At 37.5% G+C, this 20,336-nt stretch overlaps 1 protein-coding gene across 1 annotated transcript in view; it reads left to right on the forward strand.

Annotated features, from left to right (window-relative positions):
• The window catches only part of LOC133013923 (sialoadhesin-like), a 62,093-nt gene that overhangs the window by 29,838 nt on the left and 11,919 nt on the right, over nucleotides 1–20,336 (forward strand). The window contains exons 15-18 of the mRNA XM_061081004.1: nucleotides 8,780–9,046; nucleotides 9,716–9,744; nucleotides 20,034–20,092; nucleotides 20,184–20,247. Of these exons, the coding sequence (XP_060936987.1) occupies nucleotides 8,780–9,046; nucleotides 9,716–9,744; nucleotides 20,034–20,092; nucleotides 20,184–20,247 (419 nt within the window). The remainder of the gene's footprint in view (nucleotides 1–8,779; nucleotides 9,047–9,715; nucleotides 9,745–20,033; nucleotides 20,093–20,183; nucleotides 20,248–20,336) is intronic.

The raw sequence follows: 20,336 nt of genomic DNA on the forward strand, positions 1-20,336 counted from the left end.
GGTTGATGGAGGTAAACAACTGCAGGACAGTATTTCTAGTTCAGTGTGAAATAAATCTCTGCACATCGAATAAAGTTTTAACTAATTCTCCATGTTCACAGCTCAGTGTCTCTATGATGCTCTCTCTCCTCTAACCACAGGAGACTATCTGAAGATCCTGGAGTTCCTCGTTGTTGCTCTACTTCTCCTGATGATTATCAGTGTAATTGTGGTAAATTTAAGGTGATTGAATAGGAAGTGCATTTGCTCAAATTAAATAAATACATTTCAGAGATGGTCTGGCTTGTTTTACCACATCATGTCCCTCTATGTTTTCAGATACTGGAGGAAATCTGTTCAACCAGGAACAACAAACACCAGATCCCCTTCTTGTTTTTCGGTAATGACACAGTTGATTAAGCCATTCTACTTCCAAGTGTCTGGTCGCGGGGGCCTGTTGTTTTTAATTATTTAACTGCCAGTTGTTGAAACTTCAAAATCTAATTATAATTGGCTACTTGTATATTGGAATCATAGGAAACAGTGATTATGGAGAGTAAAGGTATAAGATTCAGGATATTTAAGCCTCTGAACACTTCTGACCTGTTCATGACAGAGCTTCTTTTTTTCAAAACCACATCAAATGAGAAAAACTACTAATTCTTCTAAATATGCCTAACTATGTCATAATTTCAATAATATGTAATCAAATGAGTATTAATGGTGATATGACAAAGCCTCCGAAGTCCAAGAATGTGAATCTTGTTTGAACTTTATTGTGCATTACATCCAGAAATTGTAGCATAAATAATCATTAACCAACTCCGCTCTCATCCTAGAATGAACCAGAGAGCCTGCAGGACTATGAAAACATGAGTAAAGCAACTGCACGTGCACCAACATCTCAAAATCTGTTTGACGACCACACCAGTGAAGGTGAAGTGGAGCTGAACTTTCCACAGGTGAGATTCACAGCGACGCCCCGACGTCAGACGACCAACAGAGACTCCAGCAGCTCACACCAAGATGAGAGTTAATACTCTGACGTCAGGATTTGACCCGAGTTGTTTTATTTTGAGAACACAAGATGCAAGGATCTGAAACAAGACACCAACATGTGCACATTAGATCTACAAATTCTAAATAAAATAATCTACAGGATATCTACAACCCCTCAAATTGACCATGTAGAGCTACTGCCTTCCATCTTCTATCATCAGTATTAATGTGGATCTACAGGCAGATTTGTCTTTTGCTGTTCAAGCTTTTGCTTTCCCTACTTGATGTTCCATATCCTGCCCTCACTGTTTGCCCTGTCAGTAGCTGTCTATCAGTGCACTTATATCTCAGTATACAGGGGCTAGTGATGGAAAGACAACCTGTGCAGCAGCCATTTTAGAGCATGAATGAAGCGATTCAGTTGTTACTTGATAATCATGTGGTTAGAGGAAACAAAACTCGTCAGGAGATGAAACCTCCCCTTCACCGATTTATTCTGTGAAACATAAAAAACAATAAAAATCAAGAAAAATGTCTGCAAGTCCTAAAATAATCAGATGTGAGTCTTCTATGATCTTTATTGTACATTACATCCAGAAATTGTAGCATAAATAATCTATAAACTACCTCCGCTCTCATCCTAGAATGAACCAGAGAGCCTGCAAGACTATGAACACATGAGTAATGCAACTGCACGTGCACCAACTTCTCCAAATGTATTTGAAGACCACACCAGTGAAGGTGAAGTGGAGCTGAACTTTCCAAAGGTGAGATTCACAGCGACGCCCCGACGTCAGACGACCAACAGAGACTCCAGCAGCTCACACCAAGATGAGAGTTAATAATCTGACGTCAGGATTTGACCCGAGATGTTCTGCTTATTACAGCTACCTCCGGCCTGACGAAGTTTACATTCACAATAAGTCATCACAGAGGGTCTGAAGAGTTTGTGTGTTAAGCTAAATAGGTCGTTATCTTAAAACTAGTTAGCAAGAAGGCACAGAAGCTACATCACTGAGCTAAAATGGATAAATATTTTAAACTGTAATTCAAAGGTTTTGGGTAAAAACAGTGAACTCAGCAAAATGTGAGGGATAAATGGTTAAAATCCTTATTTTTCAACTTAATATGTAAATAATGTGAGTGTTAAATGATTGTATTAATATCTTTTTATATTATCTATATATATATAAATGACATGCAGTTAGACAAGAAATGTTGAGAATCACTGCTGAATGTTTTTTTTGTACATTGCAGTGTTGTGAACTTAATCCAAACCCACACATCTGAAATGTAAATATCCTGTAGCTCAAAATAAAATGAAATATGTTGGAACAAATGATGAACTTTAAAGTTTATTGAGATTATTGTGGGATTCGTGAACATGTCACAGCTTGAAAGGGTTTCTGAAGAATGCATGTACACAAAAAACGCATTGCGTCATGAAATGGACATTATCTTTTGATGCATTTCTATTAACGGACCATGTAACCCTTAGACTTACTTGAGTTAAATAATAAGTAAAATAATATCAAGTATATGACTATATCCTGAACTTAACTCTTGAGAATCCAAAGTAAAAGTAGAAATTCTGGTTTTAGTTGCCATGGAGACAGGCCCCTAGCCGGAGGGCAGTATCCCCCGATCTAAATATGCACATTTTAAGATGTTTGGAGATCAAATATTAGTTTACAGTAGCTTCAAAACCATGTCAGTGGACAATAGCATCAATGACTTACCATTGTGTTTGAGTTTGCATCATTTTGTATTTAAGCTATAGAAACGTTTCTCAAACAGTGCATCCACATAAGCTCTCAGAGAGAGAGAGAGAGAGATAAAGAGAGAGTGCGAGAGAGAGAGATAGAGAGAGAGAGAGAGAGAGAGTGCGAGAGAGAGAGATAGAGAGAGACAGAGAGAGAGAGAGAGAGAGAGAGAGAGAGAGAGAGAGAGAGAGAGAGAGAGAGAGAGAGAGAGAGAGAGAGAGAGAGAGAGAGAGAGAGAGAGAGAGGAGAAAGTATAAAGATAGACAGTGTCAGTTACATTTTGTTGGAAGCTTCTCCAGACAAGAAGAAGTGTCCTCTGTTATTTCTCTACTGCTGCAGAAAGTGAAGGGTGTGAACCTGAAGGGAGAAGCGGCTTCAGCCCGGGAGGAGAACAGACGTCTCCCCTGTACATCACCGACTCCGGTCTGGAGGTCGAGTAGGATACGTTAACACTTCGTTACCTTGTATATTTACCAGAAGATGATCCACTCCACCTCCTACTCACTCACCCACCGCCCACATACACACATTTTTGAATAATACCGAGGTCCTGACCTGCATGGGGCTGATTACTTTACTTCAGATGAAGGTATTTGTCTGGGTCATGCTCTCCTGAACAACTAAAGACATGTGAAGGGTCATAAGTTGTAGAGAAGAAGTGTTTTTAAAAAACAAGAAATGCAAAGTTCTGGAGAATATTTACATGTTTACTTTCCACCACTAACAGTACTGCTTAAGAATATGAAATTAATATCTTATTATTATTTAACTTTTTAGTTCAAGTTTCCTCTAATTTAATGCTTTATCATTACTACTGCAAAGACACCTGTTTTATCTATTGTTACCAGAGCCAGTTGTAAACGTGCCTGTTCGATTTGCCATGGCAGCTAAAGGCCGACTGTGGGACTCAGTCCACAGAACCGCTGATGGTCCCAGTCGCCTCTGCTGCAGAGCGCTGGTCACCTGTTTATTCAAAGTTTATCAGCTTATTATTGAACGTATTGCATGTCCAAATCACAACAAATTCCACACTGCTCTTCCTTGGGCCCTTAACAATGCACATGTCACGTGTGAAGCCGATAAGATGAACGCTTCTGGAGATATGAAAGTCACAGAACAACAGTATAAATATAGAGAGATTAGAGGAATTACTCAATAGATGATAGATAGTATCCATCATATCTGTTCTTTATCAAAGGACCTGATGTGACTCTTCTAATAATTCACTCTGTGTCTCTCTGCAGAAATGGCTGATGTTTTCAAAGGCCTGAGCTTCCTTGAGACCCTGAAAGAATCCATAGACAGCAATAAGTTATCAGATGTCAGGGACGCGGAGGAAGATCTCTTGATCAGCAGGATCAACTTGGCTGTGGTGGGAAACCGCGACTAATGGTTACTGGGTTCTCTTATCTTCAGTGAGAGAGAAGAACCTGGAGGAGAAGAGGAAAGCCAGTCTGGAAACACTGAGACAAATCAGTCGAGCGACTGGCCCGACAGCGAGGCATGGAACCCCCGACACTTAAAGGGCTGCGGACTTGTGCAAACCCTTTTAATATGTTTTCACATTGTTAGATGATGTTTTAAATAGAGGCACTGTAAATACTATGTCAGCATAAATTATCCAAATAAATATGTAGTACTGTAAACTGCTCTGTGCCTGTGAACTAGACTTCACAACAAACAACGACAAAAAGAGGAAGTGGGATGAAATGCATCTGAGTGCAGATACTGTGAGAAGCTGTCACTGTAATCATAACACCTACAAGAGGCTGTTTTCTGACTTGCAAGATAAGGGATGCTAATTATTTTTTTGCATCCCCTTTCAAAGTGTGAAAACTTCCTCTTTCTGTAAAGTCTCATTCTCAGAGTGAGGCTGTGTGTGACAGACTGATACAAGTGGGTCCTCTGAGGTAAGAACAAGCTTCTATGGTTATTTATCTCCTCATTATGTTAATCTACTAGAGTAAAATACAGAGTTTCAGAAGTTTTATTTACTGTTTATACACTTATTTCAAAGTTAATTTTTTGTTGACAAGATGATTTTTTTATTAATAAAATTAATAATAATTTGAAACCCTTTTTCTTCCATTCAGTTGAAATGCTTTTTTCCAAATGAAAACTCAAACATCAGTTTCAGATGTCGTAGTTCCCTGAAGACTGAGATGAACCCAAAGAGCCAGATATGACTTTTTAAACAGTATATTTCAGACTAAAAGGTTTAAAAATATGAATTTAATAAAGACACTGTTATGTTTGAAGTCAATATATTTTAAATGTGTTCTGGGGTTTCTTTAAATAAAAGTGATTTTAACAAGTAGCTAATGTCAAATGAAATTAAAAAAGAAAACAGAAAACAAACTATATTTTGGTTATTAAAGTGAAAAAACTAACTGAACTCTGGGATTAACAGAAACATGTTGCCCAAATATTTCATTTTAAATAATTATGTTAAAAAATGTTTTAATAATTGACAAAATCTGCGATGAGGAACAAAACAAATATAACTCGACATGTCAGAAAAATAAATGAAATGAGGAAGGAAGGAATTCTGAGACAAGATGAAAACGAACTTTGATCACACGTTTTACAGTAAAAAGAAAAGTTCTGTGATCTTATGATGTTTTTATCCACTTTTCAGTTTTAATTTGTGTCAGAAATCCAGTGGTAGTCCCACATGAGATGGAGGCTCAGACAGTCACGTGGTTGGTTTTTCTGGCCCTAATAAAACGTAAGGATTTTATTTCTCCACTTTGAAAACAAGGTTTTATATTTTTTCCAACATTTGCATTTAAGTTTAACTGACTTCTCCACTTGTGTTTTCAGTGACAGATGTTTCTACAAGTGACCCTGGAAGTCCCGTTAAATGTATGTACAATAAAAATCTGAATATTAAAATACATTTCAGAATATTCACATTACAATTGATGAACAAATGTGTCCTTCCTGCCCCGAGCAACCAAGGCTACTCCGGGTGGTAATATAATTATTAACCAAACGTACATGAAAAATTAAGATTTGGGTTATAAATATAAACCAGTGATAAAAATGACAGAATCCACCTTTGAGATCATTTTAGTTGATGTGTATTTTGACTCTTTAGTTTGGTCCATTTCCCAATTCACTAGATGGGGATCTAGACACTTTGGCTTCACTTTTAGTCGATGGTTTGAACTCTTCTAGATCAGTTATGACTCTAGAGCAATTTGTCTTCAGCTTCACTCTACATAGTTTCCCAGTCAAGTCGGCTACAAAAAGTATAAATACACGAATAAAAACTAGACCTACGTAAAATCAGTGCATGAAGTAAGATAAAAGTATGTTTTCAGCTCCTGACTCAGTCTGCTGTATGTCCTCGTTCAGGCTGTTTCAGAGCCTCAGGGCTCTTGTTTCAAAAGCATTGTCTCCCAACTTTGTCTTAGAACAATAAATCGTATCAGCTGGACTGATGAAGAGGAGTTTAGGAGCTTCAGGAGAGGAGCTCCCTTAACCACTGACTGTTGCATATTGTGCTCTGCGGAACTTTTACATTTACAAGACAACTATGTTACACAGAGTAGAGGGAAGAAAAACAATAAAATCATAATGTGCCTTCTTTAAAGAAGATTCTGCTTCCTCTCTACAGACCCGCCCACTGAACCTATACTGTATATGAGGTCTGAGGTCACAGAAGGTCAGACCATCACCATCAACTGCACTGCTGAAAGTTTCCCACAGTCAACTCTCACCTTGGCAAAGACCTACCCATATTATAAGACTTTAAAAGTCACTGATAATAATCATCATTCACGACCCATCATCACTCTCTACCACACGTTTGCTGTGACTTCAGCTGACGCTGCCTTGTACGTCTGCCGTGCCCAGAACACTGAGGGCTCAAAGGACAGCGAGGAGAAGGAGTTGGTGGTGAAATGTGAGTGTTTCAGCTGCTGCTTTTTTTCCCCAACCAAACAGATCTTCCTTTAAAAAAACTATCTTTGAAACAGTAGCTTTTCTAATGTACTTTTCTATCAACTATTACTTCTCACAGTTGAAACAATAGCACCTGAGAAATGAATGACCTAAAGTAAATGTGTCTGTTTGATTAAGAACTGTAGAGCTTAGAAAATATCAATAAACTACCAGACCCTATATAAAGTCATTGAATCTATAAATTATCAACATTAATGATCAAGTAATGTAACGTGGTGCCGCTCTGCTACTTAATGAATACTCCTGATAAAATACTGTGCTGCTTATTTAAATTATGAATTCAGGACCTAAACTTGTAATTGAGTATTTTTGTACTGCGATATTTCTACTTTTATTTAAATCTCTGTAATTCTTCCACCATAGTAAAGTATATTTATGTTGAAATGAAGCCTTGTGATTTTGAGTTGTAAGTGGTCTGTGATATAATTCAACACCACAATAGTATTAATTTAGTTGAAATGCAATGTATTGATTTCACAGGTTTGCATGTTATTTTGCTCCCTTTTATAAATTAGTCCACGACCAACAATTCTACCATGAAATCAGCCCTGATGAAATAAAAAAACAAGTATTCTTCAGGATCACTCTATATTATAAAGACCATTATATTAGGAATGGTGGTTCAATCTGACAGTTCTCTGTTTTCTATATTTTTGGTTACTGCAGACAGTCCCAAACATGTGAAAGTTCAAACCAATCCTGCTCTTGATGTGAAGGAAAATGTGTTGTTGACACTGAGGGAAGAAAAACAATAAAATCATAATGTGCCTTCTTTAAAGCTGATTCTGCTTCCTCTCTACAGACCCGCCCACTGAACCTATACTGTCTATGAGGTCTGAGGTCACAGAAGGTCAGACCATCAGAGTCACCTGCATTGTTGAAAGTTTCCCACAGTCAACTCTCACCTTGATGAGGATCAACACAAATAATCAGGCTTTTAAAATCAATGAAGATAATCTTTATCCACGACCCATCAACTCTCTCTACCACAAGGTTAAATTGACTTCAGCCGACACTGGCTTGTACTTCTGCCGTGCCCAGAACACTGAGGGCTCAAAGGACAGCAAGCAGAAGAAGTTGGTGGTGAAATGTGAGTGTTTCAGCTCAGCATTTTTTTTCAACCAAACGGATCTAACCAAATTTTCCGTTAAGGGAACTATCGATGCAGAAGTACATTTTTCTTATGCTTTTTTTCAGTGGTCCAATTTTTTTAATTAATTATTATTTCTGACAGTTGAAACAAATGCACCTCAGGAATTAATGACCTGCTTAAATCTCTGTAATTCTTCCACCAGAGGAAACTATAATTATTTTAAATTGAAGCCTTGTGACTTTAAGCAGTTATAAGTTTTCTTATACTATAATTTGTGTTGTAATAATGCAATGAATTATTTTCACAGGTTTATATGTTATTGTGCTCCCTGGTCCACTTTCTCCAAACTAACCTTAACATTTTTTAAATAGCAATAGAAAGTGCTTCCCAAATAACAAACATCACAGAATTAGGGCATACATCCTGTTTGTCAAGGTCACAGCAGGGAGACACCTGGTCAGTGAAATTTTCCATTACACAATTCTCTCATAAAATAATAAATAAAATACTTAAACAATAACTACGTCAAATCAGAGAATGAAGTAACAGAAAAGTATTAGTTTTAGTTTTAAACTAGTTAGGATGTTTCAGAGCCTCAGGGTTCTTGTTTCTAAAGCTCTGTTCCACAACTTTGCCTTAGTAGAAAAGATTTGTTTATTGGTTAATTACATATCAAGTTGTTCATACTTCGAAATCTATTTCAGCATTTTAACAAATCATTAAAAAAAACATTTATCAAACCTGATAAAAATATTGAGAGGAAAAGATGAACAGAAACCTAAAATCAGTGACTGTAGTTTGTTTCAAAGAGAAATTGCTGATAACTTTTGGGTTTCACCAGGTGAATCTAAAGCCAGTCTGTTTTATCCTCCCATTTACATTCTTCTCAGTCACTTCATTTGTTGTGTTATTCATGTTTGATCTTTGATGATGTTCAGAAAATGACGTTGTCTTTTCTCCTGAATTTCCCGGCTAGTTTCTCCTAAACACACACACATCACGGAGTCGGCAGAGAAGCAGGAGCTTGACGGGAGGAGCTCCGTGATGCTGAGCTGCTTCAGTCACAGCTTTCCACCAGTCCAACACTACTCATGGTACAGGAAGAGTCAGGGCGAGGAAAAGGATGAAATTGTGTCCAAGCATCAAAACCACCCAGTTTACTCAAACCAGTCAGGAGTCTACTACTGCGTCGCAGAAAATGAAGTAGACCAAACTTCGTCTGATCCCGTCCATCTGTTTGAACGTGAGTGAATTTCAAGGCCTTATAACTGTGTGTTTTATTGCTCAGGAGACATGTGGGAGGGTTATATCAGATCATGTTTTCTGGTTGTCCGTCCGTACGTGTTTGTAAACGTGACATCTCAAGAAGGTCTTGAGAGAATTTCTCTTAACTTAAAATTAAAATGTTCAGTGTGATTGAGGGTTGAAATGATAAGAATTTGGAGGTCAAAGGGCAGGGTTGTGTCCTCACAAAGCTGTGAACTCACAAAGCATATTTTTGCCTCGTAAAAGCAGTATGCATGTAACACCTTGAGGGAATCCTTTCACTTTTGGCACAAACACACAATTAGACTCAAGGAGTAACTGATTTGATTTGGTAGCCAAACGTCAAAGGTCAAGGTCACAGTGGCCTCCAGACACATGTTTTTTGGCCTCTTGAAAGTCATATTACAAAGCTGCCTTCAGAGAAATTCCTCATCTTTTGATGGGAACTCAAAGATGTGAAGTGATTAGATATCAGTGGTCAAAGGTCACAGTGGCCTCATCAGAATCTTGGTTGGAGGTAAACAACTGCAGGACAGTATTTCTAGTTCAGTTTGAAATAAATCTCTGCACGTGGAATAAAGTTGAAACTAATTCTCCATGTTCACAGCTCAGTGTCTATATGATGCTCGTTCTCTTCTAACCACAGGAGACTATCTGAAGATCCTGAAGTTCCTCGTTGTTGCTCTACTTCTCCTGATGATTATCAGTATAATTGGGGTCAATTTAAGGTGAATGAATAAGAAGTGCATTTGATCAAATTCAATAAATACATTTCATAGATGGTCTGTCATGTTTTACCACATCATGTCCCTCTATGTTTTCAGATACTGGAGGAAATCTGTTCAACAAGGAACAACAAACACCAGATCTCCTTCAGGTTTTTCGGTAATGACACATTTGTTTAAGCAAAAGTGTCTGGTCATGGTGGCCTGTTGTCATAACCTTGTCTTAACACAATCGATTTTTTAAATTATTTAACTACAAGTTGTTGACAATATATTCTAATTGGCTATTTGTATTTTGGAAATCGTAGGAAACAGTGATTATTGAGAGTACAGGAATGAGATTCAGGATATTTAAGCCTCTGATCACTTCTGACCTGTTTATGACAGAGCTTCTTTTTCTCAAAACCACATCAAATGCTGTACAGCTTTAAAACCACTTATTCGTCTAAATATGCTAAATAATGTCATAATTGCAATACTATGTAATCAAATGTGTTTTAATGGTGATATGACAAAGCCTTTCGGCCCAGAATGTTAGTTCTATGAACTTTGTCGTGCATTACATCCAGAAATTGAAGCATAAATAATCTATTAACTACCTCCACTCTCATCCTAGAATGAACCAGAGAACCTGCAGGACTATGAAAACATTAGTAATGCAGTTGCACATGCACCAACATCTCCAATTCTATTGGACGACCACACCAGTGAAGGTGAAGTGGAGCTGAACTTTCCACAGGTGAGATTCACAGCGAAGCCCCGACGTCAGACGACCAACAGAATAAATAAAATAATCCCTCAGGATATCTACAACCCCTCAAATTGAGAGCTACTGCCTTCCATCTTCTATCATCAGTATTAATCTGGCTCTTCAGGCAGATTTGTCTTTTACTGTTCAAGCTGTTGCTTTTCCCTCCTTGTTCTTCCATAACAGTAGCTGTCTATCAGTCCACTTCTATCTCAGGATACTGGGGCCAGAAATGAAGAGACAAACTTTACAGCATCCATTTTAGAGCATGAATGAAGCGATTCAGTTGCTGCTTGATAATCATGTGGTTAGAGGAAACAATAATCGTCAGGAGATGAAACATCCCTTTCACCCATTTATACTTTGCAACAATCAAAACAATTAAATCAAGAAAAATGTCTGCAAGTCCTAAAAGAATCAGATGTGAGTGTTGTGTGAACTTCATTGTGCATTACATCCAGAGATTGTTATACAAATAATCTATACATTACCTTGGCTCTCATCCTAGAATGAATCAGAGAGCCTGCAGGACTATGATGACGTTGGTAATGCAACTGCAGGTGCACCAACATCTCCGAATCTACTTGACGACCACACCAGTGAAGGTGAAGTGGAGCTGAACTTTCCACAGGTGAGATTCACAGCGACGCCCCGACGTCAGACGACCAACAGAGACTCCAGCAGCTCACACCAAGATGAGAGTTCCTATGTAGAGGTCAGGATTTGATCCGAGATGTTCTTCTCCTGCTTTTTACAGCTACCTCGGGCCTGAGGAAGTTTATATTCACAATAAGTCATCACAGAGAGTCTGTAAAGTTCATGTGTTAAGCAAAATAGGTCGTAATCTTAAACCTAGTTAGCAAGAAGGCATAGAAGTTACATTACTGAGCTAAAATATAATATATGAATATTTACAACTGTTGATTAAAGGTTTTCAGCAAAATGTGAGGGATAAACGGTTAAAATCCTTATTTTGCAACTTAAAATGTAAATAATGTGAGTGTAAAATGATTGTATTAATTACTTTTTATATAATCTATATATAAAAAATGACATACAGTTAGACAATAAATGCTGAGAATCACTGCTGAATGTTTTTTTTGTGCTTTCCAGTGTTGTGAACTTAATCCAAACTCACATACCTGAAATGTAAATATCCTGTAGCTCAAAATAAAATGAAATATGTTGGAACAAATGATGAACTTTAAAGTTTTTTGACATTATTGTGGGATTTGTGAACATGTCACAGCACAAAAGGGTTTCTGAAGAATGCATGTTCACACAAAATGCATTGCGTCATGGAATGGACATTATCTTGTGATGCATTTCTATTAACAACTATTAACCATGTAAACCTAAGATTCACTTGAGTTATGTAGTAAGTAAAATAAAATCAAGTATATGAATATATCCTGAACTTAAACTCTTGAGCCTCCAAAGTAAAATTACAAATTCTGAGAAATTAGGATATTATTAGATACGTTATTACATTTTTACAGAGGTGCATGAATGAGTAAGTATTTTAGTTGCCATGGAGCCAGGCCTATAGCCAGAGGGCAGTATTCCCCGATCTAAATATGCACATTTTAAGATGTTTGAAGATCAGCTATTGGTTAACAGTAGCTTCAAAACCATGTCAGTGGACAATAGCATCAATGACTTACCATTGTGTTTGAGTTTGCCTCATTTTATATTTAAACTATGGAAACGTGTCTCAAACAGTGTATCCACATGAGCTCAGAGAGAGAGAGAGAGAGAGAGAGAGAGAGAGAGAGAGAGAGAGAGAGAGAGAGAGAGAGAGAGAGAGAGAGAGAGAGAGAGAGAGAGAGGAGAAAATATGAAGATGGACAGTGGAAGTTACAGTGTGTTGGAAAATGAATACAACAGCTTCTGCAGAAAGTGAAGGGTGTGAACCTGAAGTGAGCGGCGGCTTCAGCCCGGGAGGAGAACAGACATCTCCCCTGTACGTCACCGACTCCGGTCTGGAGGTCGAGCAGGAGACGTTAGCACTACGTTACCTTGTATATTAACGAGAAGATGATCCACTCCACCTCCTACTCACTCACCCACCGCCCACATACACACATTTTTAAATAATACCGAGGTCCGGACCTGCATGGAGCTGATAAAGTTACTTCAGATGAAGGTATTTGTCTGGGTCATGTTCTCCTCAACAACTAAAGATATGTGAAGGGTCATAAGTTGTAGAGAAGAAAACAAGAAATGCAAAGTTCTGTAGTATATTTACTAGGGCTGGGCAAGTTAACTCGTTTCAATGGAGTTAACTCGAGTAACTCGAGTTAACTCAAGTGATGAGTTAACTCGATTAATTATTTTATCTCGCATTCACTCAGGTTTGATTATTTATTGTTTTATTGTGAAAGTCAGGCTTTTATTATGTGAAAGTCTGTTGCTGACTGCTGCAGAACAGAAAAAAAGAAAACTATGCTGCAGAACAGGAAAAAAGAAAATAATTGGCGGATAAACAATCGAGTTAACTCATCACTTGAGTTAACTCGATTAAAACGAGTTAACTTGCCCAGCCCTAATATTTACATGTTTACTTTTCACCACTAACAGCACTGCTTAAGAATATAATATTAATATTTTATTATTATTTAACTTCAATAAGTCAATGCTTTATCATTACTACTGCAAAGACACCTGTTGTATCTGTTGTTACCAGAGCCAGTTGTAAACGTGCCTGTTGGATTTGCCACGGCAGCTAAAGGTCGACTGTGGGACTCAGTCCACAGAACCGCTGATGGTCCAAGTCGCCTCTGCTGCAGAGCGCTGGTCACCTGTTTATTCAAAGCTTATCAGCCTGTTATTGAACGTATTGCGTGTCCAAATCACGACAAATTCCCAGTGCACTTCCTTGGGCACTTAACAATGCACATGTCACGTGTGAAGCCGATAAGATGAACGCTTCTCTAGATATGAAAGTCACAGAACAACAGACTAAATATATAGAGAGAAATTAGTGGAATTAGTCGATAGATGATAGATAGTATCCATCATATCTGTTCTTTATCAAAGGACCTGTTGTGGTTCTCTTAGCTTCAGTGGGAGAGAAGAACCTGGCAGAGAAGAGGAAAGCCAGTCTGGAAACACTGAGACAAATCAGTTGACAGCGAGGCGTGGAACCCCCGAGACTTAAAGGACTCGTGCAAACCCTTTAGATACGTCTTCACATTGTTAGATGACTTTTTAAATAGAGACACTGTAAATACTATGTGGGCATAAATTCTCCAAATAAATATGTAGTACTGTAGACTGCTCTGTGCCTGTGAACTAGACTTCACAACAAACAACGACAAAAAGAGGAAGTGGGATGAAGTGCATCTGAGTGCAGATACCGTGAGAAGCTACAAACGCTATCACTGTAATCAGAACACCTACAACAAGCTGTTTTCTGGCTTGCATGACAGAGGATGATAAACATTTTTTTGCATCCCCTTTCAAAGTGTGGAAACTTCCTTTTTCTGTAAAGTCTCATTCTCGGGGTGAGACTGTGTGTGACAGACTGATACAAGTGGGTCCTCTGAGGTAAGAACAAGCTTCTATGGTTATTTATCTGCTCATGATGTTAATCTACTAGAGTAAAATATAGTGTTTCAGAAGTTTTATTAACAGTATATACACTGATTACAAACTATATTTTTTTGTGGATGAAACAAGTTGATTTTTTTCTGATAAAATTTGAATCCATATCACTTAATAATAATGTATTAATCATAATAATAATAATAATTATAATAATCATTTAAAACCCTTTTTACCATTTAAAAAAATCTTCCATTCAGTTGAAATACTTTTTTCCAAATGAAAACTCAAACATCAGGTTCAGGTGTCGTAGTTCCCTGAAAACTGAGATGAACCCAAAGAGCCAGATATGACTTTTTAAACTGTATATTTCAGACTAAAGGTTACAAAATTAATATGTAATAGAGACACTGTTATGTTTGCAGTCAAAATATTTTATATGTGTTCTTGGGTTTCTTTGAATAAAACTGATTTGAACAAGTAGCTAATGTCAAATAAAATTAAAAAACAACAGAAAACAAACTTTATTTTAGTTATTAGAGGGAAAAAATAAACTGAACTCTGGAATTAATTAAACATGCGGCCCAAATATTCCATTATAAAATAGTTACATTTAATTTGTTTTTAATGAATGACAAATTCTGCGTAGAGGTGAGGTGACTCATGTGTTTTCAAACCACAAGTTCACAACCATCTTGAAAAGAGGAACAAAACAAAGATAACTCTAAATGTCAGTAAAATAAATGAATTGAGGAAGAAGGAAATTCTGAGAAAGCTGAAAAATTACTTTGATCACACCTTTTACAGTAAAAAGAAAAAGTTCTGTGATCTTATGATGTTTTCATCCACTTTTCAGTTTTATTTGTTTCAGAAATTCAGTTGTAGTCCCACATGAGATGGAGGCTCAGACAGTCATGTGGCTGGTTTTTCTGGCCCTAATAAAACGTAAGGATTTTATTTCTCCAATTTGAAAACAATGTTTTATAATTTTTCCAACATTTGCATTTAAGATTAACTGAATTCTCCACTTTTCAGCGACAGATGTTTCTACAAGTGACCCTGGAAGTCGCGTTAAATGTATGTACAATAAAAATCTGAATATTATAATACATTTCAGAATATACAGAATATTACAATTAGTTAGATCATTTTATCTACAAAAATCTGTCATAGAAGAATAAATAAACGACTAAAAACTAGACCTATCGTAAATCAGTGATAAGATAAAAGTCTGTTTTCAGCTCCTGACTCAGTCTGCTGTTTGTCCTCGTTCAGGCTGTTTCAGAGCCTCAGGGCTCTTGTTTCAAAAGCTTTGTCCCCCAACTTTGTCTTAGTCCAATAAATCATATCAGCTGGACTGATGAAGAGGAGTTTAGGAGCTTCAGGAGAGGAGCTCCCTTTAACACTGATTGTTGGATTTTTTGCTTTGCAGAACTTTTACATTTGCAAGAAACCAATGTAACACAGACTAGAGGGAAGAACAACAATAAAATCATAATGTGCCTTCTTTAAAGAAGATTCTGCTTCCTCTCTACAGACCCGCCCAATGAACCTAAACTGTCTATGAGGTCTGAGGTCACAGAAGGTCAGACCATCACCGTCAACTGCACTGTTGAAAGTTCCCCAGAGTCAACTCTCACCTTGGCGAGGAACGACACAAATCAGGCTTTGAAAGTCATCAAAAATAATAATAATTCACGACCCATCAACTCTCTCTACCACAAGATTAAAGTGACTTCAGCCGACGCTGGCTGGTACTTCTGCCGTGCCCAGAACACTGAGGGCTCAAAGGACAGCAACCAGACGGAGTTGGTGGTGAAATGTGAGTGTTTCAGCTGCTGTTTTTTTTTTTCAACCAAACAGATCAAAGTATATTTTTCTCATGTATTTTTTCAGTGGTCCAGTTATTTTAATTAAGTAATACTTCTAACAGTTGAAACAATAGCACCTGAGTGTTAAGTTGAAGACACCGTTGTCTTCACATCGATTCACTTCCTTCAATCCCTCTGATCAATAACTCAGGCTGCTCTTTGTCCTCATGTATTGATTTTAGGACTGGGCAACGATTAAAATTTTTAATCGCGATTAATCGCATGATTTCCCTGATTAATCACGATTAATCGCATTTGTATACGCAAAATCCAATAATGAATTAAAAAGTAGTGTATAGCGCAATTTTATTTTCAATGTTCTGCCATATGAACGAAAGTGCCATAACATTTGTTGTGCAAACACTTTTAACATCAGCATTTAATACAGTAGCAGTTAAATAAAATAGTCAGTGTAAATCTCAACTTAACAATGTTATCAAAGCAAATATAAAATTAAAGCTCAATGCCACTGCCAGGGCATTAATGTTATCCTCTTCGTTATGAAAAATGTATACTCCTCCCTGCGTCTAACGTAGTCTGCCGAAGCCTCGCTCCACTCGCTGTTTCGTTGAGTGATTTGCTGATATCAACTGTGCGTTTTGCATTTAGGTGATATTTTAGACTGGAAGTACTCCGGTGATAAGAAAATTCACCTTGGCAGTGGCTACAAATTACTTTGGTTCTGTCGACTCCGCCGTCTGGAAGAACTTTAAAATGAAAATGGCCATGTAAAAGCTCCGTACCCTTATCCATGGTTGTTTATCCGCCAATTATTTTCTTTTTTCCTGTTCCGCAGCAGTCAGCAACAGACTTTCACAAAATAAAAGCCTGAATTTCACAATAAAACAATAAATAATCAAACCTGAGTTAATGCGAGATAAAATAATTAATCGAGTTAACTCATCACTTGAGTTAACTCGATTAAAACGAGTTAACTTGCCCAGCCCTAATTGATTTAATTGAATTTCTGAACTAAAATCTTCTGCATAGTATTCACAATATTACATATTTAGTGGATTGCACTCACATAGCAAGTGTTTTGGCCGAAATTGTATCAATCTATATTATAAAGACCATTATTTTGGACAGTGGTTTGATCTGACAATTCTCTGTTTTCTATATTTTTGGTTACTGCAGACAGTCCCAAAAATGTGAAAGTTCAAGCCAATCCTGGTCTTGATGTGAAGGAAAATGTGTTGTTGACACTGAGCTGTTCTGCTGAGTCCAACCCACCAGTGAGCTCTGTCACCTGGAGGAAGACGACTGATGGGAGAGAGGAAATCATCCAACAGACTCAGACTCAGACCTTCAGGGTGAATTCAACCAGTCCCTCTGACAGTGGACTGTACAGCTGCGAAGCCACCAATGACATTGGAATTAGAAAGTCACAGCCAGCTGAGGTTAAAGTCAGATGTGAGTAGAATGATGCGCTTGTGATGGTGAATGGATAAACAAGGAGGATATATTCTACATTACTGCGTATAAAGTAAATACTGATCAGACGTGCTGGTTCCAAAAAGAAGAAAACATTACTCCACAATGTCAAAAACACCACAGGGTTCTTTTAACTATGGTGTAAATTTATTCATTCATTAAACTTATCAAACATTTCATTGAACTGAAAACGTCTATTTCAACATGACTAAAGTGGCCTGTTGTCATAACTTGATTTATTTAAATAGCACTTCTCAAAACAACGTTACAAAGTGCTTCCCAAATAACAAAAAAAGTAAAAACATATCAATATATGAATATATATTTTCTGTCATAAAAGCATAAATACATTTATAAAAACTAGACCTACCTGAAATCAGTGAATGAAGTAAGATAAAAGTATGTTTTCAGCTCCTGACTCAGTCTGCTGTTTGTCCTCGTTCAGGCTGTTTCAGAGCCTCAGGGCTCTTGTTTCAAAAGCTTTGTCCCCCAACTTTGTCTTAGAACAATAAATCATATCAGCTGGACTGATGAAGAGGAGTTTAGGAGCTTCAGGAGAGGAGCTCCCTTTACCACTGATTGTTGGATATTTTGCTTTGCAGAACTTTTACATTTACAAGAAACCTATGTAACACAGAATAGAGGGAAGAACAACAATAAAATCATAATGTGCCTTCTTTAAAGAAGATTCTGCTTCCTCTCTACAGACCCGCCCAATGAACCTAAACTGTCTATGAGGTCTGAGGTCACAGAAGGTCAGAACATCACCATCAGCTGCACTGTTGAAAGTTCCCCAGAGTCAACTCTCACCTTGATGAGGAACGACACAAATCAGGCTTTGAAAGCCATCAAAAATAATCTTTATTCACGAACCAGCAGCTCCCTCTACCACACGTTTACTGTGACTTCAGCCGACGCTGGCTGGTACTTCTGCCGTGCCCAGAACACTGAGGGCTCATGTATTTTTTCAGTGGTCCAGTTATTTTAATTAAGTATTACTTCTAACAGTTGAAACAATAGCACCTGAGTGTTAAGTTGAAGCCTTGTGACTTTAAGCAGTTATTAGATTTCTTATAGTATAATTTGTAGTGTAATTGTGTAATGCAATTTATGTTTTTCACAGGTTTGCATGTTATTGTGCTCCCTAGTCCACTATCTCCAAACTTAAATTATTTAAATAGCACTTCTCAAAACAATGTTACAAAATGCCTCCCAAATAACACAATCACATCAAAATATGAATAACGAAAAAATTCTCATTGCATATGTGATGGAAATTCATCTTGAGATTTGAAATAATGAGATTCTCAGACTGGAGTTGCCTTTCAGTCGTTTTAATAGTAAGCTCTGCAGAGGTTACACAACAAGCACGGGTGCTCAAAGTGGAACTGCCCCAAAGTTCACAAAAGCCAGAACTGATACAAAGAGGTGTTTCATAAAACATATGAAAAAAAGAGATGAAATCATCATCTGTGTCTATCTGCTGTGTCCGTCCGCTGTAGCAGTTGGAAGAAACCATCAAAGAATAAGGGCAAACACCCTGTTTGTCAAGGTCACAGCAGTGAGACAACTGGTCAGGGGAATTCTCCATTAACTAATGACATCTGTCATAGAAGAATAAATACAAGAATAAAAACTAGAACTACGTCAAATCAGAGAATGAAGTAAGTTAAAAGTATTAGTTTTAGTTTTAAGCTTGTCAGGGTGTTTCAGAGCCTCAGGACTCTTGTTTCTAAAGCTCTATTCCCAAACTTTGCCTTATTACAAAAGATTTATTTATTATTTAATTACATTTTAAGTTGTTTATACTTCAAAATCTATTTCAGCAAATTCAACAAATCATTCAAAATAATGTTAAGCAAAGCTGATAAAAAATATTGGAGTTAAAAAAGGAAGAGTAACCTAAAATCAGGGGCTTTAGTTTGTTTCAAGGAGAAATTGCTGATTAAAAAATGTAAAGTTTGACCGGGCTAATCCAAAACCAGTCTGTTTTATCCTCCTCTTTAAAGTTTCCCATTCTTCTCATTCTTGCTTTGAAGAGCAGCAATAATGTCACATCATTTGTTGTGTTATTCATGTTTGATCTTTGATGATGTTCAGATGTCTTTTCTCCTGAATTTCCCGGCTAGTTTCTCCAAAACACACACACATCACGGAGTCGGCAGAGAAGCAGGAGCCTGACGGGAGGAGCTCCGTGATGCTGAGCTGCTTCAGTCACAGCTCTCCCCCAGTCCACAACTACTCATGGTACAGGAAGAGTCAGGGAGAGGACAAGGATGAAATTGTGTCCGAGCATCAAAACCACACAGTGTTCTCAAACCAGTCAGGAGTCTACTACTGCGTCGCAGAAAATGAAGTAGATCAAAGTTTGTCTGATCCCGTCCATCTGTTTGAACGTGAGTGAATTTCAAGGCCTTATAACTGTGTGTTTTATTGCTTATTGAGACATGTGGGAGGTTTATATCAGATCAAGTTTTCTGGTTGTCCATCCGTACGTCCTATGTCCTACATCCCTCCCACAAACACACAATTAGAATCAAGGAGAAGCTGATTTGATTATGGTAGCCCAGGGTCAAAGGTCAAGTTTTATATGATGCTCTCTCTCTTTTAGCCACAAGAAACTCTCTGCACATCCTGAAGTTCATCGTTCCTGCTCTATTTGTCCTGATGATTATCATTTTAATCATCGTAATTTTAAGGTGAATGAACAAGAAGTGCATTTGATTAAATAAATACATTTCAGAGATGGTCTGGCAAGTGTAACCACATCATGTCCCTCTATGTTTTCAGATACAGGAAGAAAAAATCTATTCAACAAGGAACAACAAACAACAAATCCCCTTCTGTTTTTTTGGTGATGAAACATTTGTTTAAGCCATTCTACTTCCTTATTTAAAACATCTGGACAGAAGTGACATATCCTGTGTGTGTGTGTGTGTGTGT

This window comes from Limanda limanda, chromosome 11, assembly GCF_963576545.1.
Source record: "Limanda limanda chromosome 11, fLimLim1.1, whole genome shotgun sequence".
Classification (NCBI taxonomy): Eukaryota; Metazoa; Chordata; class Actinopteri; order Pleuronectiformes; family Pleuronectidae; genus Limanda; species Limanda limanda.